The sequence below is a fragment of the Coregonus clupeaformis genome, chromosome 24, assembly GCF_020615455.1.
Source record: "Coregonus clupeaformis isolate EN_2021a chromosome 24, ASM2061545v1, whole genome shotgun sequence".
NCBI classification, from domain to species: domain Eukaryota; kingdom Metazoa; phylum Chordata; class Actinopteri; order Salmoniformes; family Salmonidae; genus Coregonus; species Coregonus clupeaformis.
In genome coordinates this window covers 54,330,745-54,358,350 of record NC_059215.1, presented here as the reverse complement: position 1 = coordinate 54,358,350, position 27,606 = coordinate 54,330,745, and the positions used below count along the sequence as shown (strand labels likewise).

The 27,606-nt window shown below is 44.4% G+C and overlaps 1 protein-coding gene across 1 annotated transcript; it reads right to left on the bottom strand.

Annotated features, from left to right (window-relative positions):
* LOC121537865 (polypeptide N-acetylgalactosaminyltransferase 6-like) lies at positions 1–25,198 on the bottom strand. The gene is made up of 12 exons (XM_041845483.2): positions 25,025–25,198; positions 17,677–17,906; positions 17,249–17,532; positions 15,613–15,785; positions 13,628–13,777; positions 10,289–10,523; positions 9,345–9,462; positions 8,448–8,648; positions 7,839–7,970; positions 7,572–7,673; positions 6,272–6,430; positions 1–1,236 (listed from the first exon to the last, which is right to left on the bottom strand). Exons 2-12 carry the CDS (start codon positions 17,875–17,877, stop codon positions 1,123–1,125), a joined length of 1,869 nt encoding a protein of 622 aa, XP_041701417.1. The 5' UTR covers positions 17,878–17,906; positions 25,025–25,198; the 3' UTR covers positions 1–1,122.
* Between the last annotated feature and the right edge of the window lie 2,408 nt (positions 25,199–27,606).

Sequence of the window (27,606 nt, the reverse complement as noted above, 5' to 3'; positions counted from 1 at the left end):
TGATATTCAGCATCCATTAGTTACCTCGCCAGACAATTTAAATGATAGCATTGTGTTTTGAATATACAGTACTTTCAGTTCATGCCACATGTAAAGTAGTACATAACCAGAAACAAAACAACAAAGAACTAGAGACAGTCTGGTAGAAACCAACCAAGCATCACATAGGTAAACAGTGTTGGAAAGCCATGTTATCAAATGCTGGCTGTAATACACAATCTTCTTGTTTTTATTAATTTCAGGTGGCCAAACAAAGGGTGAAGTTTACAAGTCTTATTGAATGCATGATGTTAATAAAAATAAAACAAGATTCAAACTCAATTAAAAAACCCCAAAAGTACTCATTCAATTTCCATTCCTTCATATGTTTATAGGAATATTTATCATGATTTAGAATATCTCCCCCCCCCCCCTCCCCTTTTTACACCTCTCCCTTTGGCAGATATTTGCATTGTCACAGCAACAACATTCATGTCTACATTAATTCCCTGACAAACATACTGTAAGTTAAACACAAACAAAACAAATATAACAAATCTGGAGTATAAAGAGAAGGAACTTCTGTGTTAAGGTACTAGTGGTCTGTGATGGACCTCTCCCTACCATATTAGCTGGGTTGAGGATATAGGCGCCTGCCAGTTCAGGGTCATGTTCAGTAGGGTATACCGTAGCAAAATGTTTTGCAACAAAAAATTAAAATCTGTTCTCATTGGACAAGTTCAGGTAGGAATGGACCTCCCAGTTTCACTCTGCTTCAAAACATTTTCTCCCTACTGAACACAACCCAGGCTGCAGTATTAATTCACACCCTCCACAAGAAGGAACCAGACCACCTCCAACCTTCATTCCTGAGTCTCCATCATAAATATAGTTAAAACAGTCAGAGGTTAAATCCTGAGCGCCTTCACATAGGTATGCAGTACTCCATGTTCTACTAGTCCACTCCTCTCAGGTCAGCAATTTTCTGTTCTCCAGTGGCATATGGTCCTGTCCTGTTGTCCTCAGCTGGAACTGGCCCTTCCTGCTTGACCCTGAGTCTATGGGAGGATGGGCTGGTAGAGGGGTCAAGGTCCAGTACAAGCTTCAGTTCTGGTTAAGGTCAGGGGTTAAAGTTCAGGGAGGTCAACTGAATGTCCAGTGCTGGTTGAGATCAGCTGCGTTGCAGTAGTACATCACTATCTGGCCCCCTATCAGGAGTAAGCACTTTCCACTGGCTGGGTTCTGGAGGAGATTCTCCTTGAGAGGGCAGAGAGTTAATTAATTAAATTAATATGCCATTTAGCAGACGCTTTTATCCAAAGCGACTTACAGTCATGCGTGCATACATTTTTGTGTATGGGTGGTCCCGGGGATCGAACCCACTACCTTGGCGTTACAAGCGCCGTGCTCTACCAGCTGAGCTACAGAGGACCACGTTAACTACAGAGTTAGACCATGTACTGCGGCTATGTCATCACTCTACACCTAATCTCTTTTGCGTTGTGACAGAATGTTAACAGATAGTTACCTAAGCAGATGAAATGTATTTCATTATCCACATGATTGGCAAAAGCACTCTTCAAGAATGAGTCTAAAATGTCCCTCCACCCAGCATATATACATATACGTGTGTGTGTGTTTGTCTACACACACACACAAAGGTAAGTAAGCATTTCACGGTAATGTCTACACCTGTTGTATTCGGCGCATGTGGCAAATAACATTTGATTTGATACACATATACACTACCGTTCAAAAGTTTGGGGTCACTTAGAAATGTCCTTGTTTTCGAAAGAAAAGCAATTTTTTTGTCCATTAAAATAACATCAAATTGATCAGAAATACAGTGTAGACATTGTTAATGTTGTAAATGGCTATTGTAGCTGGAAACGGCTGATTTTTAATGGAATATCTACATAGGCGTACCGAGGCCCATTATCAGTAACCATCAGTCCTGTGTTCCAATGGTACGTTGTGTTTGCTAATCCAAGTTTATCATTTTAAAAAGGCTAATTGATCATTAGAAAACACTTTTGCAGTTATGTTAGCACAGCTGAAAACTGTTGTGCTGATTAAAGAAGCAATAAAACTGGCCTTCTTGAGACTAGTTGAGTATCTGGAGCATCAGCAATTGTGGGTTCGATTACAGGCTCAAAATGGCCAGAAACAAATAACTTTCTTCTGAAACTCGTCAGTCTATTCTTGTTCTGAGAAATGAAGGCTATTCCATGCGAGAAATTGCCAAGAAACTGAAGATCTCGTACAACGCTGTGTACTACTCCCTCCACAGAACAGCGCAAACTGGCTCTAACCAGAATAGAAAGAGGAGTGGGAGGCCCCGGTGCACAACTGAGCAAGAGGACAAATACATTAGTGTCTAGTTTGAGAAACAGGCGCCTCACAGGTCCTCAACTAGCAGCTTCATTAAATAGTACCCGCAAAACACCAGTCTCAACATCAACAGTGAAGAGGCGACTCCGGGATGCTGACCTTCTAGGCAGAGTTGCAAAGAAGAAGCCATATCTCAGACTGGCCAATAAAAATAAAAATTAAGATGGGCAAAAGAACACAGACACTAGACAGAGGAAGATTGGAAAAAAGTGTTATGGACAGACAAATCGAAGTTTGAGGGGTTCGGATCACAAAGAAGAACATATGCGAGACGCAGACCAAATGAAAAGATGCTGGAGGAGTGCTTGATGCCATCTGTCAAGCATGGTGGAGGCAATGTGATGGTCTGGGGGTGCTTTGGTGGTGGTGAAGTGGGATATTTGTACAGGGTAAAAGGGATCTTGAAGAAGGAAGGCCATCACTCCATTTTGCAACGCCATACCCTGTGGACGGGCGCTTGATTGGAGCCAATTTCCTCCTACAACAGGACAATGACCCAAAGCACAGCTCCAAACTATGCAAGAACTATTTAGGGAAGAAGCAGTCAGCTGGTATTCTGTCTATAATGGAGTGGCCAGCACAGTCACTGGATCGCAACCCTATTGAGCTGTTGTGGGAGCAGTTTGAACGTATGGTCCGTAAGAAGTGCCCATCAATCCAATCCAACTTGTGGGGAGGTGCTTCAGGAAGCATGGGGTGAAATCTCTTCAGATTACCTCAACAAATTGACAACTAGAATGCCAAAGGTCTGCAAGGCTGTAATTGCTGCAAATGGAGGATTCTTTGACGAAAGCAAAGTTTGAAGGACACACTCATTATTTCTAAACCTTGTCAATGACTACATTTCCTATTCATTTTGCTATATTTCCTATTCAAAAACTCATTTCATGTATGTTTTCATGGAAAACAAGGACATTTCTAAGTGACCCCAAACTTTTGAACGGTAGTGTCCGTGTGCGCACACACAACCAGTCAAAAGTTTGGACACCTACTCATTCCAGGGTTTTTCTTTATTTTTTACATTGTAGAATAATTGTGAAGACAAACTATGAAATAACACATATGGAATCATGTAGTAACCAAAAAAAAGTGTTAAACAAAATCAAAATAGATTTTAGATTTTTCAAAGTAGCCACCCTTTGCCTTGATGACAACTTTGCACGCTCTTGGCATTCTCTCAACCAGCTTCATGAGGTTGTCACCTGGAATGCACTTCAATTAACAGGTGTGCCTTGTTAGAAGTTAATTTGTGGAATTTCTTTCCTTCTTAATGCGTTTGAGCCAATCAGTTGTGTTGTGACAAGGTAGGGGTGGTATACAGCAGATAGTCCTATTTGGTAAAAGACCAAGTCCATATTATGGCAAGAACAGCTCAAATAAGCAGAGAGAATTGACAGTCCATCATTACTTTAAGACATGAAGGTCAGTCAATACGGAAAATTTCAAGAACTTTTAAAGTTTCTTCAAGTGCAGTCGCAAAAACCATCAAGCGCTATGATGAAACCGGCTCTCATGAGGACCACGACAGGAATGGAAGACCCAGAGTTACCTCTGCTGCAGAGGATAAGTTCATTAGAGTTAACTGCACCTCAGATTGCAGCCCAAATAAATGCTTCACAGAGTTCAAGTAACAGACATCTCTACATCAACTGTTCAGAGGAGACTGCGTGAAATCAGGCCTTCATGGTCGAATTGCTGCAAAGAAACCACTACTAAAAGACACCAATAAGAAGAAGAGACTTGCTTGGGCCAAGAAACAAGAGCAATGGACATTAGACCGGCATGTGTGGTTCCCACCGTGAAGCAGGGAGGAGGTGTGATGGTGTGGGGGTGATTTGCTGTTGACACTGTCAAAACATGACACCTCCAGGCTGTGTAAGGGCTATTTGACCAATAAGGAGAGTGATGGAGTGCTGCATCAGATGACCTGGCCTCCACAATCACCCGACCTCAACCCAATTGAGATGGTTTGGGATGAGTTGGACCGCAGAGTGAAGGAAAAGCAGCCAACAAGTGCTCAGCATATGTGGGAACTCCTTCAAGACTGTTGGAAAAGCATTCCTCATGAAGCTGGTTGAGAGAATGCCAAGAGTGTGCAAAGCTGTCAAGGCAAAGGGTGATCTAACACTTTTTTTGGTTACTACATGATTCCATGTGTGTTATTTCATAGTTTTGATGTCTTCACTATTATTCTACAATGTAGAAAATAGTAAAAATAAAGAAAAACCCTTGAATGAGTAGGTGTCCAAACTTTTGACTGGTACTGTACATACATATACACATTTACACACACAGTGCCTTCAGAAAGTATTCATACCCCTTGACTTATTCCACATTTTGTTGTGTTACAGCCTGCCTTCTCGCCCACCTACACACAATCCCCCATAATGACAAAGTAAAATATGTTTTTAGAAATGTTAGCAAATTTATTGAAAATGAAATACAGAAATATCTCATTTACATAAGTATTCACACCCCTGAGTCAATACTTAGTAGAAGCACCTTTGGCAGTGATTACAGCTGTGAGTCTTTCTAAGTAAGTCTCGTAAGAGTTTTCCACACCTGGATTGTGCAACATTTGCCCATTATTTTTTTCAAAATTCTTCAAGCTGTCAAATTGGTTGTTGATCATCGCTAGTCAAAACAGTAACTCTGCCACTCAGGAACATTCACTGTCTTCTTGGTAAGCAACTCCAGTGTAGGTTTGACCTTGTGTTTAAGGTTATTGTCCTGCTGAAACGTGAAATCATCTCTCAGTGTCTGGTGTAAAGCAGACTGAAGCAGGTTTTCCTTTAGGAGTTTGCCTGTGCGTAGCTCCATTCCGTTTCTTTTTTATCCTGAAACTCTCCAGTCCTTAACAATTACAAGCATACCCATAAGATGATGCAGCCACCACTATGCTTGAAAATATGGACAGTGGTATTCAACTTAATTGCTTTGCCATATTTTTTTGCAGTATTACTTTAGTGCCTTGTTGCAAATAGGATGCATGTTTTGGAATATTTAAATTCTGTACAAGCTTCCTTTTCACTGTTAATTAGGTTAGTATTGTGGAGTAACTACAAATGTTGTTGATCCGTCCTCATTTTTCTCAGATCACAGCGATTAAACTAACTGTTTTAAATTCACCATTGGCCTCATGTTGAAATCCCTGAGCGGTTTCCTTCATCTCCGGCAACTGAGTTAGGAAGGACGCCTGTATCTTTGTAGTGACTGGGTGTATTGATACGCCATCCAAAGTATAATTAATAACTTCACCATGCTCAAAGGGATGTCTGCTTTTTTTACATTTATTTTTATTGGAAAACCTCCTTGGTCTTTGTGGTAGAATCTGTGTTTGAAATTCACTCTTCGACTGAGGGACCTTACAGATAATTGTATGCGTGGGGTACAGAGATGAGGTAGTCATTCAAAAATCATGTTAAACCCTATTATCGCACACAGAGTGAGTCCATGCAACTTATGTGACTTAAGCACATTTCTACTCCTGAATTTATTTAGGCTTGCCATAACAAAGGGGTTGAATACTTATTGACTCAAAACATTTCAGATTTTCATTTTTAATGACATTTGTAAACTTTTCTAAAAACATAATTCCACTTTGACATTATGGGGTATTATTGTCTGTAGGCCAGTGACACAAAATCTCAATTACATCCATTTTAATCCCACCTTGTAACACAACAAAATGTGGAAAAAGTCAAGGGGTGTGTATACTTTCTGACGGTACTGTATTTATATTTCCACACTATGAGGTTGGAATAATACTGTGAATTTGTGAAAATTATGATAATGCCCTTTTAGTATAAGAGTTTGTAAAATAAAGTATAATACTTTGAAGGCAGTATGTATAAATATGTGTGTGCGTGTATGCATGCTTGTCCAGGTAATCTTTCCTTACCTCTGTAAAGACCCACTCCTGTTGTGGGGCCACGCTGGTCCCTTGGCCCTTCAGCGTACAGAGCTCTATCTTAACCTGGTCTGGCTGGGGGTAGGCCTGCAGACACAGCTGCTTCCCTATGTTGTGACGCAGCTCCTTATGGGACGTATACTCAAAGTACTGGGGAGACAGAGGAGAGATACAAAGTCTGAGACAAACTCTCCCTATAAAACGGGTCCCTTTTAAAACCTTCTGAAGGCTTACAGAGCATTTATAAAGTCTTTATGATAAGGGTTCATTAAGCCTTGAATACATTAAGCCTACTTGTTCCAAAATAGACATAACCCAATTCAATGAGAGTAAATACTGAGTCACCATCTACCACACAACCAGTGACAGTACAGTCCCTGGTTGCCCCCCCCATGTTGTGGCACGTGTACAGTACCTGGTTGCCCCCCCATGTTGTGGCACGTGTACAGTCCCTGGTTGCCCCCCCATGTTGTGGCACGTGTACAGTACCTGGTTTCCCCCCATGTTGTGGCACGTGTACAGTACCTGGTTTCCCCCCATGTTGTGGCACGTGTACAGTACCTGGTTTCCCCCCATGTTGTGGCACGTGTACAGTCCCTGGTTGCCCCCCCATGTTGTGGCACGTGTACAGTACCTGGTTGCCCCCCATGTTGTGGCACGTGTACAGTCCCTGGTTGCCCCCCCATGTTGTGGCACGTGTACAGTACCTGGTTTCCCCCCAAGGTTGTGGCACGTGTACAGTACCTGGTTTCCCCCCATGTTGTGGCACGTGTACAGTACCTGGTTTCCCCCATGTTGTGGCACGTGTACAGTCCCCTGGTTGCCCCCCATGTTGTGGCACGTGTACAGTACCTGGTTTCCCCCCATGTTGTGGCACGTGCACAGTACCTGGTTTCCCCCCCATGTTGTGGCACGTGTACAGACCCTGGTTGCCCCCCCATGTTGTGGCACGTGTACAGTACCTGGTTTCCCCCCATGCTGTGGCACGTGTACAGTACCTGGTTGCTCCCCCATGTTGTGGCACGTGTACAGTCCCTGGTTTCCCCCCCATGTTGTGGCACGTGTACAGTACCTGGTTGCCCCCCCATGTTGTGGCACGTGTACAGTACCTGGTTTCCCCCCATGCTGTGGCACGTGTACAGTCCCTGGTTGCCCCCCCATGTTGTGGCACGTGTACAGTCCCTGGTTTCCCCCCATGTTGTGGCACGTGTACAGTCCCTGGTTGCCCCCCCATGTTGTGGCACGTGTACAGTCCCTGGTTTCCCCCCATGTTGTGGCATGTGTACAGTACCTGGTTTCCCCCCATGTTGTGGCACGTGTACATGATCAGTGGCTTTCCTCCTTGGTTGTTTTCTCCTACATCCAGACAGCTCTGAGTGCCAGAGTTCTTAATCTGCACACACACACACACACACACACAATATCAACACAGCAAATAAACATGCACTGCTGTACAGAACTTCCCTGAGGCACAACGGAACACAACTGAAGGGAGTGAGTCTGTGTGTGTGTGTGTGTGTGTGTGTTACACCTGAAGGGATTCGGGAACAAGACTTACCGCTCCAAACTTGGTTGGGGTGAGGTCTGGTATGAACATCTCAGGGTAGATATTATTCAGATACCAGGTGAAGTTCTTACACTGCAGGCTGTCCCTGAGATCCACCCGCTCTGAGATGTCACCAAACTCTTTCTGCAACACAGAGTAGTGGAAATGAGTGAGAGGGGAACTCTGGAACAAGTGGCTTCTTCAATCTGTGCACTGACCGTTAACTTGAACCCCATATATATATCATATATAGGCACTCATAAAAACATGTATTTTAGCCTACTCCAGATGCATATTAATTTCTTATAAACAGATTGCGGTATGCGCAGACACGCATTACGTGCAGTAGTGTGTTGGCTTACAGTTAACCTTGATTAAGATGTTCCTTTTGTGTCGAGCGAATGTGAGATTACCAAATCTGGCAACACAAGATTATCTAATAGTATTATGGAACTTGGAGTAAATGAAAACAAGCCATGGGCTTAACTAACCCTTGTACTCTCACCTCTTGTGCCATTTGAGCAGCGTTCTGGTTGCATCTTTAGTAGACGTTTATTGCACAGCACTATATCTAACAGTACAGTATATGAAACTTGGAGTTGACTGAGAACATGGGCATACCTCTTTAGCCATCTTCGCAGCGTTACTGTTGCGTCGGTAGAAGATGCGTTTGTAGTCGTCCATCCAGACCTCTGCTAGTCGTACCTGGTTCCGTGTGATGACCTCAGTGCCTTTAGGGAAGGTGTGGGGGGACTTGGTACGGAACACGTGACCCACCACAGAACACGGAATGATCTCCAGCTGGCCCCCACACTGCCACACCTGGGGGGGTGGGATGATGTCAGAAAGTTGATCACAGTTAGCTGGATAACTTAGTGACCTGCTTTGTCACTGGAGGTACAATGACGAAGGACACACTGATTATTTACTATTGTATTGATGACTTTCTGTGAACACTGATTCTGTAGCAGCTGAAGTCTGTTTTGACTTCCCAGAAGCCTCTGGGGCTGGTGTTTACAGAACATTTGGTGATGTATGTCTGATTAGGATATTAAGGGCTTGTCTCCAAGAGGCCAGTTAGACATTTTCTCTGCTTCTGTGCTGGGTGGGGTCTCCTGGTTGCAACTTGTAATTAACCCGATTGATTGATTTTTGATTGACTTTACCCATGACTGCTGTCACTTTTCTTCACCTGGAAATTCCCATTGCAGACACACATGTTCACACCATACTCAATTTACAGTACATGTCATTTCAATCATTCCAACATGTACAATTAAGTTGGGAGATTTGTAGAAACAAGGATGATTATTTAAGACCAGAGCCATATACAATGTCGAGGTCACATGACACCATTCAACCAATTTAATTGAGGTAATAATCAACAGAAACAGAATGTCTTTGAGAAACCATAATGACTAAACTCTATATATGGCTCAGTGTTTTAGACTCACTTAAGTACTTGATATATTCCACTTTATTAACACTGTTAGAGGAAAGGGCAGAGGGGAAACTAACCCTGAAGGACATCTCCACATTCTCACCCCCCCAGATCTCCATCTTATCGTCGTACGTCCCGATGTGTTCAAAGTACTTCTTGGAGATGGAGAAGAGACCACCGGCAAATGTTGGAGTTCTGAAGGAACAGACCCGCAGAGGTGGCAAATGGTGTCAATGCAATGCAAAAGCATGAGATAATGTTTATTACAACAAGTCTACAAAACATTAAGAACACCTTCCTAATATTGAGTTGCACCCCACTTTTCCCTCAGAACAGCCTCAATTCATTGGGGCAAAGACTCTTCAAGGTGTCGAAAGCGTTCAACAGGGATGCCCACAGTTGTGTCAAGTTGGCTGGATGTACTTTGGGTGGTGGACCATTCTTGATACACACAGGGAAACTGTGGAGAGTGAAAAACCAAGCAGCGTTGCAGTTCTTGACACAACCGGTGCGCCTGGCACCTACCACCATATCCAGTTCAAAAGGCACATATATTTTGTCTTAAATGGCACAAATACACAATCCATGTCTCAAATTGCCTCAAGGCTTAAAAATCCTTCTTTAACCTGTCTCCTCCCCTTCATCTACACTGATTGAAGTGGATTTAACAAGTGACATCAATAAGGGATCATAGCTTTCACCTGGTCAGTATATGTCATGGAAAGAGCAGGTGTTCGTAATGTTTTGTACACTCAGTGTATATGCTCTGTTTTAGACTATCTTAAGTATTTTATATAGTCCACTTTATTAACGCTGTTTGAATGATATAATATTGTGTAATATGTTAATGTTATATTATGTTATTATACATGCTGAATTGTGAGCTTTTCATTAACATATCATTAACTTCACTATGCATACACACCATTTGCCAGGTCTCGTTCGATTCCTCATGGGATTTTAAGGGGTTAAATAAAGGGTAAATGATATAAAACATGTTTGGTGGGTCCCTAGCCCTTACTTGACGGGGTAGGTCTCATCTTTGCGTCTGTTCCTCTCATGCTCGGGGATGCCCTCCCAGCCGAAGGTGAGGCTCCAGTCAAAGTTTCCTCTGTTGTGGGCCTTAGCGGTGGCTACAGGCTTGTTGAAGGCAAAGTTATTCAGGTTGATGGTGGTGATCTCTGGGCTGACCACAGCCGTGGGCTCCTCTACGATACGAGCCAGCAGGGGCTCCAGCCAGCCATGGAAACACTCACCTTGGGAGGGGAGAGGAGGGTAGTGTTCAGTAGTTAAATAAAAAATCTATTTTTTTACAAACAAAGTACAAGGAGATTCAGTAGACAAACGTTGTGGAACATTGCAGATAGAGACGTAATGAATGAAGCTGACTCCATTCCCAATTCTACATGACAGAAAATCATATATACTCTACACAATACTATTCTATGTGAATGTTTTGTAACGTTGCATCCTCCTGGCTATCCTTCTCGCCTCAACAGACCCCAGGTGCCTCCACCTTTGGCAGAGATTACAGCCTCGAGTCTTCTTGGGTATGACGCTACAAGCTTGGCACACCTGTATTTGGGGAGTTTCTCCCATTCTTCTCTGCAGATCCTCTTAAGCTCTGTCAGGTTGGATGGGGAGCGTCACTGCACAGCTATTTTCAGGTCTCTCCAGAGATGTTCGATCAGGTTCAAGTCCAGGCTCTGGCTGGGCCACTTAAAGACATTCAGAGACTTGTCCTGAAGCCACTCCTGCATTGTCTTGGCTGTGTGCTTAGGGTCGTTGTCCTGTTGGAAGGTGAACCGTTGCCCCAGTCTGAGGTCCTGAGCGCTCTGGAGCAGGTTTTCATCAAGGATCTCTGTTCTTTGCTCCGTTCATCTTTCGATCCTGACTTGTCTCCCAGTCCCTGCCGCTGAGAAACACCCCCACAGCATGATACTGCCACCACCATGCTTCACCGTAGGGATGGTGCCAGGCTTCCTCCAGACGTGATGCTTGGCATTCAGGCTAAAGAGCTCAATCTTGGTTTCATCAGACCAGAGAATCTAGTTTCTCATGGTCTGAGAGTCCTTTAGGTGCCTTTTTAGCAAACTCCAAGCGGGCTGTCATGTGGCTTTTACTGAGGAGTGGCTTCCTTCTGGCCACTCTACCATACAGGCCTGATTGGTAGAGTTCTGCAGAGATGGTTGTCCTTCTGGAAGGTTCTCCCAACTCCACAGAGGAACTCTGGAGCTCTGTTAAAGTGACCATCGGGATCTTGGTCACCTCCCTGACCAAGGCCCTTCTCCCCCGATTGCTCAGTTTGGCCAGGCGGTTCCAAACTTCTTCCATTTAAGAATGATGGAGGCCACTGTGTTCTTGGGGACCTTCAATGCTGCAGAAATGTTTTGGTACCCTTCCCCAGATCTGTGCCTAGACACAATCCTGTCTCTGAGCTCTACGGACAATTAATTCGACCTCATGGCTTGGTTTTTGCTCTGACATGCACTGTCAACTGTGGGACCTTATATAGACAGGTGTGTGACTTTCCAAATCATGTCCAATCAATTGAATTTACCACAGGTGGACTCCAATCAAGTTGTAGAAATATCTCAAGGGTGATCAATGGAAACAGGATGCACCTGAACTCAATTTCGAGTCTCATAGCAAAGGGTCTGAATACTTATGTAAATAAGGTATTTGTTTGTTTGTTTAAAAAAATCAAAAAACCTGTTTTCGCTTTGTCATTATGGGGTATTGTGTGTAGATTGCTGAGGATTTTTATTTAATCCATTTTAGAATAAGGCTGTAACGTAACAACATTTTGAAAAAGTCAAGGGGTCAGAATACTTTCGTATGCACGATTTATAGAAGTGTTTAAAAGTAGTTTATAAACTCAATTATTAGATTATATGTATTAAAGCTGTACTAAACATTTAAACAAATACAGATGAAACACAATGGTTGTAAATGGATTGGTCTCATGGGAACCATTTTACCCCTCCACCGATCCTTCCTTGTGGGCAAGGGAATAGACGTGAGAGGGTCAATAAGGGATGAACGGTGTTGCTCTGGCCTTTTGAGCTAGCTACTGACAGTGCTTCCATCCATCTCCTTTCGTATTGTTTTTGTTTTTGAACATAGGACAGTGGAGGAAAGACAGCAAAGGATGAGGAGTTCGAGTCAAAGGGCAGTGGCTGGATTTGAAACCATGCCGACTCTGGCATATACAGTGAGGTCCAGAAGTATTGTGGACAGTGACAAATTTTTTGTTGCGATTACGGATAAGCATGAATGAATCGTGAATACTGATGAGTGAGAAAGTTAGAGGCATGAATATCATATCCCCCCCAGAAATGCTAACCTCCCGTGATATTGTAATAGTGAGAGGTTAGCATGTCTTGGGGGTATGATATAAAATGCTAACCTCCCGTGATATTGTAATAGTGAGAGGTTAGCATGTCTTGGGGGTATGATCTTTGACCCTCTAACTTTCTCACTCAATATTATTCACGTTTCAGTCATCATTATCCATAAGTAATCATGGTAGCATCCACATTAAATGTAGAAGAATCCAGAAACATATTTTATTCTCATTTACAATAAAAGTGACTCCAAAATGACACAATACATTACTTACCATTCATTTCTATTGGGTACAAAATCATCTGAAACAACCAAAACAAGCTGCAAATGCATCCAACAAGTTTGTAGAGTTAAAAGCTTTATGTAGTCATTGCGTGCTAGGAATATGGGACCAAATAACTTAATACAAATGTATTTAGGTTACTTAAATACTTTAGGTTACTTAAAATGGGGGGACTATTTATGAAAAGTGCTGTAATTTTCTAAACGGTTCACCAGATTTGGATGAAAATACCCTTAAATTTAAATCTGACCTCATTGTCATTGTATAATTTCAAAATGCAAAGTGCTGGAGTACGGAGCCAAAACAAGCAAAACTGTGTCACTGTCCAAATACTTTTGACCCTCAGTGTACAGCATGTGTGCCATAGGCCACCATCCACCTATTCCTAGTTGGCTAGTAGCTGTCACAGTGTGCATCCAGGAAGGTGAGTGTCTCTCCCTGGGTCCCCGAGCATTCATTCACCCATCCATCCATCACTACTCACAGTGTGCATCCAGGAAGGTGAGTGTCTCTCCCTGGGTCCCCGAGCATTCATTCACCCATCCATCCATCACTGACTCACAGTGTGCGTCCAGGAAGGTGAGTGTCTCTCCCTGGGTCCCCGAGCATTCATTCACCCATCCATCCATCACTACTCACAGTGTGCATCCAGGAAGGTGAGTGTCTCTCCCTGGGTCCCCGAGCATTCATTCATCCATCCATCCATCCATCCATCCCATCACTACTCACAGTGTGCGTCCAGGAAGGTGAGTGTCTCTCCCAGTGCCCCTCTGGCCCCAAGGAGCCTGGCTGTGATCAGGCCCTTCCTCTCCTGCTGTCTCACCACCTTCACTATCTTCAGCTGTTTCACATACTCATCCAGCCGGGTCCCCAGGTGCTCTGGTAGGAAGAAGAAAATAATGTCATAACAGGTATGTGTTTTCTTCAGGAGGTCTGGAGCATCATCGTGTTTAGCCAGGAACTTGGCTGACATTTTCTTTAGGTGATCTGGAGCATGGGGGTTGGCGGGGTTAATGACAGGAGGTTAATGCTGCGTTCATAACAAGTGGGAAACTCAGAAAATACTACTTGTAAAATGGGAGCAACGAGTTGTGAGTGTTCACATGCTTTGAACTTGTTGAAAACACCTATTGGTTAAATGGCAAAGAAGCTGCATGAACCATAAACTAAAAGTACAGCTATCATGCTCGTAAACAAATTAGTGTTTGAAACCATATTAGTAGATTGATTTTCCTAAATCATGTTTTGTTGTTAACTGCCGAAAAAGCTGTTTGAGGTAATTTCCTTAGTATGTGACGTCAGAGTTCAGCATGTGGGAGAAGTCTGAGCTCAGGCATGATAGACGTATTTTCCACTACGAGTTAGAGGGGCGTTCAAGTGAATTTTTCCAGGTCGTATGCTTGTATTTACAAGATGTTATGAACACAGCATTAGAACAGCATCTCTAGGGAACTGACAGAGAGCAGGGGTGTGTTCAATGACATGTACATAGAAATTGAATTAATAGAGCTGACAATTTCCAATTCTACCTGACGGAGTCATATCTGTTCTACATAACACAATGCTTTTTAAATGTGATGGCATAGGACTGTAACCCCATGGTGTCTAAATGTGATGGCATAGGACTGTAACCACATCCAGTCATATTTAGAAAAGAGGAGACAGTAGAGCTCTGAGAACAGAACTGTCTCACAAGTTTCAGTATTAATAAGACGCACTGTACGCAATGCACTGGCCACAACGAACATCACGCTTCTTCCACAACATATTTAAGAAACCACATGCTAAGTCAGTCAATTTGCTAGCTAGTATACAGATGGTCGTTAAAACAGGGTGAGAGATTGAAGCGAACCTATACAGTCAGGAGGAGATAGAGGTTCCAAGGTCCAGGAGCAGTTATACTGTAGTTAACCAAGCAACTGTGTAATAAAGCACCTCCTCGTTTAGTCTTTATTACGGACACTTGTCCAGTCATTGACACGTTAACAGTCTAATAATAATGGTAGGCTGCGTTTTAACAGGCAGCCCAATTCTGATATTTCTTTTCCACTTATTGGTATTTTTCACCTCAGATATTTTCCAGATCCGATTGGTCAAAACACCAATTAGTGAAAAAGATCAGAATTGAGCTGCCTGTGTAAATGAAGTCACACATGCTTTGCTCTGAAACAGAGTTGTGATCCGTAGACAAGAAACCGAAGAACGAGCTCAGAAACAAGGAATATAATTAATTTCATTATCTATGGCAAAATGCTTGGCTAAGTTGTGCCCTAATGAACACGACCCAGGCTCCACAGTATGTTTTACTCTAAGAGCCTGTGGCGTCAAGCTCTAAACCAAGGCCTAGTGGCGTCAAGCTCTAAACCAAGGCCTAGTGGCGTCAAGCTCTAAACCAAGGCCTAGTGGCGTCAAGCTCTAAACCAAGGCCTAGTGGCGTCAAGCTCTAAACCAAGGCCTAGTGGCGTCAAGCTCTAAACCAAGGCCTAGTGGCGTCAAGCTCTAAACCAAGGCCTATCTATCTCCTGCTCTAAGTCCACCCATGGCGTCAGGCTCCAGTTCTTGAGCCATCATGCCCACCTGTGGTGCTGGCGTTGTCCACTAATCAATTATATGAATTGATTAATTATCGCTGCCCTAAGGTTTGCCCCAAGTCATTAACAGGACTATAGCTAGGCTCCAGTGCTAGCTACAGTAAAGCCCTGAAAGATGCCAACCTGCAGTGCTGGCGTCATCCACCATGATGATCTCAGTGAGCAGGGTGGCAGGGGAGGTGTGGAGGACACTGTAGACGGTACGCAGCAGGGTGGACCAGGCCTCGTTGTGGAACACTATGATTACACTGGTGGTGGGGAGAGGAGGACAGCGACGGAACTTACGCTCCACACACCTGGGAGAAAATAATGGGCAAGACTGTGTCAAATCAAAACCAAGCTGTCATAAACAGATTTAGACTAACAGTGAAATGCTTAGTTACGGGCCCTTCCCAAAAATCCAGAGAGAATAAAAGAGAAATAATATAAAAATTATAAACGCAAGGAATAAATACACAATGAGTAACGATAACTTAGCTATATACACAGGGAATCAGTACCGAGTCGATGTGCAGTGGTACGAGCTAGATATGTAGATTTAGGTAAAGGTAAAGTGACTAGGCAACAGGATAGATGATAAACAGTAGCAGCAGCGTATGTGATGAGTCAAAAGAGTTAGTGCAAAAAGGGTCAATGCAGATAGTTAAATAGTTAATCAATAGCTACCCAGACTAACTATTTAGCAGCCTTATGGCTTGGGGGTAGATGCTGTTTAGGGTCCTGTTGGTTCCAGACGGTGCATCGGTACCGCTTGCCGTGCGGTAGCAGAGAGAACAGTCTATGACTTGGGTGGCTGGAGTCTGACAAATTCTTAGGGCCTTCTTCTGACACCGCCTGGTATAGAGGTCCTGGATGGCAGGAAGCTTGGCCCCAGTGATGTACTGGGCTGTACGCACTACCCTCTGTAGCGCCTTGCGGTCGGGTGCCAAGCAGTTGCCATACCAAGCGGTGATGCAGCCAGTCAAGATGCTCTCAATGGTGTAGCTGTAGAACATTGAGGATCTGAGGGCCCATGTCAAATCTTTTCAGCCCAGAGAGGGAAGAGGCGCTGTCGTGCCCTCTTCACAACTGTGTGGGTGTGTGTGGACCATGTTAATTAATTAGTGACGTGGACTCAGAGGAACTTGAAGCTCTTGACCCTCTCCACTACAGCCCTTTCGATGTGGATGGGGGGCGTGCTCGGCCCTTCGTTTTCTGTAGTCCACGATCAGCTCCTTTGTCTTGCTGACGTTGAGGGAGAGGTTGTTGTCCTGGCACCAAACTGCCAGGTGTGTGTGTGTGTGTGTGTTCTCACTCTCAGAAAGCTGAGAGTCATAAAAAGGAAAAAAGGTCAATATTATCTGCACTGTGAGTTCACAAAAAATATTTTAGGAAAAAACATCACTCAGACTTTTCATTGCTGTCAAGGTATCACACCACCCCTCTCGATCACCATGGTTACTCTATGGACAAAACATTAAGGGCTGGTTTCTCGGGCCCAACGGTAATACGCTACCCACTCCTCAACCCTTCTTCCATCACCATGGTTACAATTAGTTCCAAAGTCTTAGGGTGCGTTCTAATAAGATCTTGTTTCTCCTGAAATGTGCACTAGTTCACTCCTTCCCACAAGTATAAAATCATTGGATTGGTGTAGGAATGGGCTAGTGGGAGTTCCAACCAGATTTCTTATACAAGCCATTTCCTTTCAAATCAGTTAAGGGAAGTGAACAAGTGCACACTTTGGGAGGAAGGAGAGATAATTGGGACATAGTCTTACTCTGGTGGCCGGGTGTCATCTCCTAGGCTACGGCTGAGGGAGATCCGGTCAGAGGAGAACTGGTTGAAACAGTTCACAGTCATCCCTTCTTCCTTCTCTTTCTCCTCCTCTGGTGTCATCTTTTCTTTCTCATAGCCCGTCCCATCGGCCCCGGGCCCCTGGGGGTCCTGTTGTGGCCTCTCCAGGGCTGGCTTCAGCTCCGCCTGAGTGTAGTGACCTGGAGGACAGTTGCGGTCTGGGGTGGCCTGCTGCTCCTCCACCGGTGGAGGCTGGGGAGCTCCGATCTGGAAGCCCAGGTTATTATTAGTTTTCTTCATTTTATTTAAAAATAATAATAATAATAATAATAATAATAATAATAATAATGGTCACTAAGCCCACCCACACTACTACTCTAGTCCCCCCACCAAAAGGACCCATACAGGTACCTGGAAGCCCAGGTTGTTGACTGCTCCTCGGACCATCACCAGCACTCTCTCCTTGCGTTCCACCAGGTCCTGGAACCAGGGGTCCTGGACAGATTTGGAGCCCACGTCCTTCTGGAGGACCACGAGGACAACCATGAACAGAGTCCCCCCAACCAGGGCCAGCTTCAGGGGGGACACGCGCCGACGCAGGAACAGACGCATGGTGGTGGGTCAATGCAAAATGGCCGCAGCTGGGGGAGGGGGGGGAGAGAGACAGAGAGAAACAGAGGGAGAGAAGTGAGCGAGAAAAATAGAAAGTTAATTTAGAACTGGAGGCATTACATAGTAATAGCAGCGAAGAGCTATTTAAGACTACTAACAATTTTCTTAAATAGACACTGGACTCAAACACAAAGAAACAGAAAATGGACTCAAATACTTTCTTCACCTGACACCAAGGTGAATCTATTGCAGTTTTAAATGCAGCTCTACCCAAAACCAGATGTCTATAATAACTACCTGCCAAATGTCAAGAGATTTGGTCCAGTCAGCTCTTCTTAACCAGCGTGTACTAGCCGTGTACCTAGCAACTCCTATAACACTCCTCCACTGTCATAGCTACTCTCTCTCCCTTGCGTTCTCGTTCCTGGCTGGAGGTGGAGTCCCAGAGGAACAGCCACACACACAGGGAACCGAGGGAGTAGAGAGAACGAGAGTGAAAGAACAAACAGAACCTCTCGGTAAACAGTTATTAACACCTGAGAACCACAATGGAAATACGTCTGTTGACTTTGTTTAAGGTCCTCAATCATTTGTACCATTTTATTGTTGATTTCAATTGGCTGAAGCGACTATGTTTTTTAAATGTGTCCACTTTAAATTCAATCATACCTGCCTGCACCCAACTGCTCCAGCCAAGAACACACCTGTCCAGGTAAACCCCGGTCATACTGTGTTGAGGTGTGAATAAAGGAGTCAGGCGCAGGAGGTAAAACACAGAAGTCCAGAGTTTATTCCGTTTACATAAATCAAACGCACCCAACGTCAAAATGAAACTATAACAAGGGAAATATTCCACCTTGGCAATAACAAAAATGGAAGAGAAGCTCAACCGAGCTACTCGCTCTCACAATGAAACAATCACTCATAAAGACAAGGGGAACAGAGGGAACACTTATACACATACTAATTAGGGGAATGAGCACCAGGTGTGTGTGATTGACAAGACAAGACATGACAAGTGGAGTGATGAGAATGGGATCGGCAGTAGCTAGTAAGCCGGTGACGACGAACGCCGAAACCTGCCCGAACAAGGAGGGGAGGCAGCCTCGGCGGAAGTCGTGACACATACCCTCCCTTCCCTTCCACTCCTGGATGCGCGGGTCACCTTGTGGGCCTTCACCTGTCGTCTGACTGAGCAGCTCCCACACACATTAATGAATGACACATCACGCCTTCCATAAAACACACCCACGACTATGACTAATGACAAACACACCTGGACAGATTCAGCTCCACAACTAGCCATGAATGGTTCCTAGTGAATATGGCCTAATATGTGCTGTTGTGCCAAATCCATTACTGTCATTCACTGGAGCTGGCAAGACAGCACTAACAGATCTTGGACAACAACGTCCTGCTTTATGAGGGGGTATCAATCACAATAATGATAGGCTTAGGCTTACTGCTTAGGGCCTCTTAAACTCTTACTTTCTCATCATTCATTTAAGCCAGTCCTCTTAAGGAAAGCCTACCTTCATCATTGATTCAATACACTTGTGTGGTTCAAGAGCCCAACATTGGCCACACAGAGCAATACTGACTCGAATGTTGACAGCCTGTTTGCCTTGTTGTCATACCGGTAACAGAGGTCAGTAATGCCATGTGAAGACTCCCGAGTGGCGCAGTGGTCTAAGGCACTGCATCGCAGTGCTAGCTGTGCCACTAGATATCCTGGTTTGAGTCCAGGCTCTGTCGCAGCCGGCCGCGACCGGGAGACCCATGGGTGGCGCACAATTGGTCAAGCATCGTCCAAGGTAGGGGAGGGTTTGGCCGGCAGGGATGTGGGTTCGTTTCCCACGGGGGGCCAGTATGAAAAGAAACAAAAAAATAAACATGTATGCATTCACTAACTGTAAGTCGCTCTGGATAAGAGCGTCTGCTAAATGACTAAAATGTAAAAAAGGAGGACAGGGTTGTTGCTTCAACTCTTTCTAGTTCTACCATGTAGTATGGAAAACGTGCTCAGAACAACTTTGCCCTTCCATTAATGTATGAATAACAAATAATAAATAACCAAATTGTTAATATTTTGTTCTTGGACAACAATAAAATATGGAATTTTTACAATTACAGTAATTCTAATTTGTAACAATACTGTACTTCAAAGCCATCATTGTATGACTGTCAGTGAATGCAATGCCAAATATAAGTAAGCAAACTACTTCAGCCCGTGATGACACTTTCTCTACTCCCTCCACTGAACTCTGCAACTTTTCAAGGACAAGATCACCAAAATAAACTCATCACTGACTGATCAATCTGCCCCTCCCCGTCAACCTCCCAACAGTCACCTCTGAAACAGACTCCACACATTCGCCCCCCCCATTGACTCTCCCTATATCTCAAAACTCGTCATGTCATCCAAGATTACAACCTGCTCCCTGGATCCTCTACCCACAGTTCTCATTAAAGCATGCCTGCCTGCTCTCTGTCCATACCGTACCTACATCATCCTCTCCCTTGCCCATGGAGCTGTGCCGTCAGACTACAACATCCCTGCAGACTACAACATCCCTGCAGACTACAACATCCCTGCAGACTACAACATCCCTGCAGACTACAACATCCCTGCAGACTACAACATCCCTGCAGACTACAACATCCCGTCAGACTACAACATCCCTGCAGACTACAACCTCTCCCTCGCCCATGGAGCTGTGCCGTCAGACTACAACATCCCTGCAGACTACAACATCCCGTCAGACTACAACATCCCTGCAGTCACCCCCATCTTAAAGAAGGCCGGACTAGATACACTACATAGCCAAAAGTATGTGGACACTCCTTCAGATTAGTGGATTCAGCCACACCCATTGCTGACAGGTGTATAAAATCGAGCACACAGCCATGCAATCTCCATAGACAAATATTGGCAGTAGAATGGCCTTACTGAAAAGCTCAGTGACTTTCAATGTGGCACCGTCATAGGATGCCACCTTTCCAACAAGTCAGTTCGTCAAATGTCTGCCCTACTAGAGCTGCCCCGGTCAACTGTAAGTGCTGTTATTGTGAAGTGGAAACGTCTAGGAGCAACAACGGCTCAGCTGCGAAGTGGTAGGCCACACAAGCTCACAGAATGGGACCGCTGAGTGCTGAAGCGCAACACTCACTACCGAGTTCCAAACTGCCCCTGGAAGCTACGTCAGCACAACTGTAAAGTTTGGTGGAGGAGGAATAATGGTCTGGGGCTGTTTTTCATGGTTCGGGCTAGGCCCCTTAGTTCTTGTGAAGGTAAATCTTAACTCTACAGCATACAATGACATTCTAGACGATTCTGTGCTTCCAACTTTGTGGCAACACTTTGGGGAAGGTCCTTTCCTGTTTCAGCATGACAATGCCCCCGTGCACAAAGCGAGGTCCATACAGAAATGGTTTGTAGAGATCGGTGTGGAAGAACTTGACTGGCCTGCACTGAGCCCTGACCTCAACCCCATCGAACACCTTTGGGAAGAATTGGAACGCTGACTGCGAGCCAGGCCTAATCGCCCAACATCAGTGCCCGACCTCTCTAATGCTCGTGGCTGAATGAAAGCAAGTCCACGCAGCAATGTTCCAACATCTAGTGGAAAGCCTTCCCAGAAGAGTGGAGGCTGTTATAACAGCAAAGAGGGGACCAACTCCATATTAATGCTTATGATTTTGGAATGAGAGGTTCCAACTTTTGGCCATGTAGTGTACCTCCATCCTCAAAAACTATCGCCCCATCTCCAACCTCCCCTTCCTCGCCAAAACTCTTGACTGCAAAACTTTGACTACTAAATAGCTACCCGGACTATCTGCATTGACCCTTTTTGCACTAACTCTTTTGACTCATCACATACGCTGCTGCTGCTACTGTTTATCATCTATCCTGTTGCCTAGTCACTTTACCTTTACCTAAATCTACATATCTACCTCAACTACCTCGTACCACTGCACATCGACTCGGTACTGGTACTTTGTGTATAATAACAATAATAATATGCCATTTAGCAGACGCTTATATAGCCAAGTTATCGTTACTCATTGTGTCTTTATTCCTAGTGTTATTATCTTTATATTATTTTGCTATAATCTGCGTTGCTGACAGTCTGTAATACCAACATGTTTCAAGCAGACCACCATAGTCCCCGTGCCCAAGGACACTAAGAACCTGCCTAAATGACTACTGACCCGTAGCACTGACATCTGTAGCCATGAAGTGCTTTGAAAGGCTGGTCATGGCTCACATCAACACCATTATCCCTGAAACCCTAGACCCACTTACATTTGCATACCGCCCCAACAGATCCACAGATGATGCAACCTCTATTGCACTCCACACTGCCCTTTCCCACCTGGACAAGAGGAACACCTACGTGAGAATGCTATTCATTGACTACAGCTCAGCATTCAACACCATAGTGCCCTCAAAGCTCATCACTAAGCTAAGGATCCTGGGACTAAACACCTCCCTCTGCAACTGGATCCTGGACTTCCTGACGGGCCGCCCCCAGGTGGTAAGGGTAGGTAACAACACATCTGCCACACTGATCCTCAAAACGGGGGCCCCTCAGGGGTGCATACTCAGTCCCCTCCTGTACTCCCTGTTCATCCATGACTGCATGGCCAGGCACGACTCCAACACCATCATTAAGTTTGCCGACGACACAACAGTGGTAGGCCTGATCACCGACAACGATGAGACGGCCTATAGGGAGGAGATCAGAGACCTGGCCGTGTGGTGCCAGGATAACAACCTCTCCATCAACGTGACCAAGACAAAGGAGATGATTGTGGACTACAAGAAAGAAAAAAAAAAGAGGACTGAGCACGCCCCCATTCTCATCGACGGGGCTGTAGTGGAACAGGTTGAGAGCTTCAAGTTCCTTGGTGTCCACATCACCAACAAACTATCATGGTCCAAACACACCAAGACAGTCGTGAAGAGGGCACGACAAAGCCTATTCCCCCTCAGGAGACTGAAAAGATTTGGCATGGGTCCTCAGATCCTCAAAAAATTCTACAGCTGCACCATCGAGAGCATCCTGACCGGTTGCATCACTGCCTGGTATGGCAACTGCTCGGCCTCTGACCGCAAGGCACTAGAGGGTAGTGCGTACGGCCCAGTACATCACTGGGGCCAAGCTTCCTGCCATCCAGGACCTCTATACCAGGCGGTGTCAGAGGAAGGCCCTCAAAATTGTCAAAGACTTCAGCCACCCTAGTCATAGACTGTTCTCTCTGCTACTGCACGGCAAGCGGTACCGGAGTGCCAAGTCTAGGTCCAAAAGACTTCTCAACAGCTTCTACCCCCAGGCCATAAGACTCCTGAACAGCTAATCATGGCTACCCTGACTATTTGCACTGCCCCCCCACCCTCCACCACATCTTTTTACGCTGCTGCTACTCTGTTAATTATTTATGCATAGTCACTTTCACTCTACCCACATGTACATATTACTTCAACTACCTCAACTAGCCGATGCCTCCGCACATTGACTCTGCACCGGTACCCCCCCTGTATATATAGCCTCCCTACTGTTATTTTATCTCTGCTCTTTTTTTCTCTCACCCCATTTTTCTCACATTTCACTGTAATGTCTGCACCGGTTGTATTCGGGGCATGTGGCAAATAAAATTTGATTTGATTTGATCAGTGACAAAAACTGAGCTTCCTCATAGGAACCAAAACCGCACTCAGCAAAGTTGGCAAACATTGATGACACCATTCTCTCCCTCACCCCACGCACGCAACCTTTGCATCATCCTGGACTCCACCCTCTCCTTCGTCCACCACATCCGACAGACTGTCAAAACCTCATTCTTCCACCTCCGCAATAATGCCAAAGTCTGGTCCTCCCTTTCCCGTCCTGCCGCTGAAACCCTCATCCTCCTCCCGTTTCGACTACTGCAACTCGCTACTCTCCGGCATCAACTCAAGCTCCCTCCATAAGCTCCAAATGGTTCTGTTCCACCACAGCAGGCCACCTTGCCGTTCCCAGGTCCAAGCTCCAGAGTTTTGGTGACATGGCATTTTCCAGGGTTGCTCCAAGGCAGCGGGACTCCCTCCAACCATCCATGACTGAGTCCATCACCATCTTTCAGTCCCTCCTAAAGCCCCATCTCTTCACCATGGAACTACCCTTAAGACCCCCCCCAACACACACACACACACACAACACCTACTCGTTCACTCATACACTTCCCTTCTAGCCCTACCCCTCGTCTTTGTTTCTTGTTTTTATTTCTTCCTGATGTTAGTCTGGCGTTGTTTTGTTTTAATCTCCGTTTTTTGTTTAGTTTCTACTATTGAAAAGCGACTTTGGCTCACTGAAAAGCGCTACACAAGTCGTGTATTATCCTAATTGCACTATGCAGTGAGAATAGGAGGTCCACCCATAAATCTGGTTAACCAGCCATTTACATACCAGAGACAGTACAAAGGGTTGGAAACAGGTGAGGAGTGATATATGCCATCCATGCTACTGCTAGATACTACAGACACCAAGTGAACATGAAACTGCAACATTGTTACACTTTCAACGATGTCTATAATAAATAGGCTTTTGAAAGTAAGTAACCATATAATTATTGAAGGCACTGTAAGCCCTAAACGGAACTCTCATTTAATTCCCAAGTAAATTTGAGTGGTTTTTAAACACGTTCCTTTATCTACTAAAATCTCTTTCGGCTCGAGGGTGTAAAACGATGCCAGAAGCAGGAAATTGGTCGTGACAAATATATCAGGAAGTATTTGACTATAGCTTATGAAATATGACTAGAGTTAGTCAAAAAAATGTTTTAAAAATAAAGATTTCCCATTGGGATTTACACAAACGACAAAATAACTAATTTATGACATAGATAGGATAAAATAACATAAGCAGTCACTATCCCTAAGGTTTATCTTGTTCAATAAGTGTCTCACAGGAAATTACATACAGTTACAAAAACTTTGTTGCAATACAAATGTAGCCTATCTGGTGCATAATGAAAAAACGGTTCATAGTACATTAACATTTTACACATTTAGCAGACGCTCTTATCCAGAGCGACTTACAGTTAGTGATTACGACGCAAGAGAGGCGCAATGATGCGTTGTCTCCCGAATATCTTTCTCTCTTACCTATGAACCTGTTCACAAATTTGAAGAGACGGCCTTGCTGTGGCTTTGCGACGCTCTTTATTTAGTAATGCGAAGAAGATAGCTGGACGTAGGTATTAACTTTAAAAGTGTATTTTACTCAGCGCAAAAATGTGCACTAGCGCCAACACCGTGGCCTCCCGGCTTCCCCTTTGAACCTAACAGGTGCCATTTGTTGAAATGATTAACTGCCGTCTGCAGGGTCCTAAAGATAAACCATCTCCACAGACCTGACTGTGACATTCTGAAATGTATATTGGCTAGTCTACTGTTACTTTGCAACCAAGAATACAACTTTAAAACATCTGATTAATTTACTCTATATCAAAATCACTCTGATTTTCAAGACGATTAGATTTTGTCAATAGGAAAAATAATTCACATTGTTTAATTAATGCTCAGCATAGAGTGCTGTAGCCTAAATTAACACAGCCATTACTTCAACAAAGTTACATTATTCATGTCAAAGCAATTAAATACCATCTCCACTACTGCCGCCTTGAAACTGTAGACTGATTTATTCAGAACTGTCCTAAATGGCACCCTACTCCCTATTGCACTACTGTTGACCAAGGCCAGTAGGGCTCTGGTCCAAAATAGTGCACTGTATAGGGAATAGGGTGCCATTTGGGATTCACACTCAGACATTGAGAAGGCGCTTGCTGGCCTCCATCTCTCAGATTAATGTCAAGGTCTAAATCTTGATTGCAGGCAGTTGATTGACATTGCTTGTGGAAATCTGAATTCCAGCAACAACAGATAGTCTACCAAAACCATTGTGTGTCCCCATAGGGCCCTGGTCATTTGTGCACTAAATAGGGCAGGGGTATTTAATTCTTACCCTACGAGGTCCGGAGCCCGCTAGTTTTCTGTTCGACCTGATAATTAATTGCACACACCTGGTGTCCCAGGTCTAAGTCAGTCCCTGATTAGAGGGGAACAATGAAAAAATGCAGTGGAACCGGCTTCGAGGTCCAGAGTTGAGATTGAAGGATATAGGGAATAGGGTGCCATTTGGGACACACAATGTGATATCTATTGTAGACAATTCAATTGTTCAACAAATTGCTTATCGGTCTGTCGTCAAAAGACAATTATTGGAAACTCAAACTGATTTAATTATATCAGTTGACTGATGAATAAGACAGAAGAGTCTTATGTAGCTCAGTTGGTAGAGCATGGCGCTTGCAACGCCAGGGTTGTGGGTTTGATTCCCACAGGTGACCAGTATGAAAAAAAACAAATGTATGCACTCACTAACTGTAAGTCGCTCTGGATAAGAGCGTCTGCTAAATGACTAAAATGTAAAGAGTGAAAGTATGGGAGGTCTTACATTGCCCCCCAGTGGTACTAGCTAGGCCCTTCTGTGTGGTGTGTTGAGAAAATAAACTCTATTTAGGTCTACACCAGGGGTGTCAAACGTACGGCCCGCGGGCCGGATCAGGCCCGCAAACGGGTTTAATCCGGCCCGCGAGATGAATTAGAAAAAAAAAAAAAAAAAATCTTTTTTTTCTTTTAGTATTTCAAAAGATGGATTTTTTAAAGCATTTTTAAGTATAAAAATGCGCTGCAATTTTTCAATAAAATAAACTGCTGTTCCAATTGCGTCCACTGGATGGCGCAATAGCAATTGTGTTAAGCAAGCAAACTGTTTATACCGGGGCAGAGCAAGTAGGTCAAGCACGTGCAGCCAATGAGCTACTTTGTTTTGCCCGCAATATTTATTACGGCTTCTACTTTTAACATTATGTGCTTTGGCACCCTCATTGCCCCAATATGTCTCTGTCAAAAAGAGAAAAGTGGACGCAGAGTGCAGAGTGTTCCAAGAAAAATGGTCATCCTATTTAATCACGGAATTGAATGGGAAAGCTGTATGTTTGGTGTGTTCAGAGCATGTTGCAGTGCTGAAAGAATATAACCTTCGGTCGCCACTATGTGAGTCTTCATGCCGACAAATATGACAACTTTCAAGGACAGCGGAGATGAGAGAAGGTGAATGAACTGTTGGCGGGTCTGAAGAAACAGCAGTCTGTGTTTACTCACAGCCGAGACATCAGTGACGCTGCAGTGAAAGCTAGCTACCTCATTGCTAATGAAATCGCAGTGGCTTCAAAACCATTTAGTGAGGGTGAATTTGTAAAAACATGCATGATGAAGGCAGCGGAGATTGTGTGCCCTGAAAAGCGGCCGGCTTTTGCAAATATCAGCCTGACAAGAAACACAGTTGCAGACAGGATTTCCGATCTTTCAGTGGATTTGGACAGCCAGTTGAAGCAAAAAGTAAAGTCATTTATTGCGTTTTCGGTTGCAATTGATGAAAGCACGGACATTACAGATGTTGCACAACTGGCCATTTTTTCATCCGCGGAGTTGATGACACATTGACCGTCACCGAGGAGTTCATGGAGTTGGTGCCGATGACAGATACATTACATTTAAGTCATTTAGCAGACGCTCTTATCCAGAGCGACTTACAGTTAGTGCATACATTTTTTATTTATTTTTCATACTGGCCCCCCATGGGAATCGAACCCACAACCCTGGCGTTGCAAACGCCATGCTCT

What these genes read in the sequence shown, in the direction of transcription:
- LOC121537865 (XM_041845483.2), bottom strand. Translation starts at nt 17,877, where the DNA reads ATGCGTCTGTTCCTGCGTCGGCGCGTGTCCCCCCTGAAGCTGGCCCTG. An exon ending in GATGAGACCTACCCCGTCAA is followed by an intron (nt 9,463 to 10,288) that starts GTAAGGGCTAGG and finishes CTGTTCCTTCAG; the next exon opens with AACTCCAACATTTGCCGGTG. An exon ending in ATGTGGAGATGTCCTTCAGG is followed by an intron (nt 8,649 to 9,344) that starts GTTAGTTTCCCC and finishes CCACCCCCCCAG; the next exon opens with GTGTGGCAGTGTGGGGGCCA.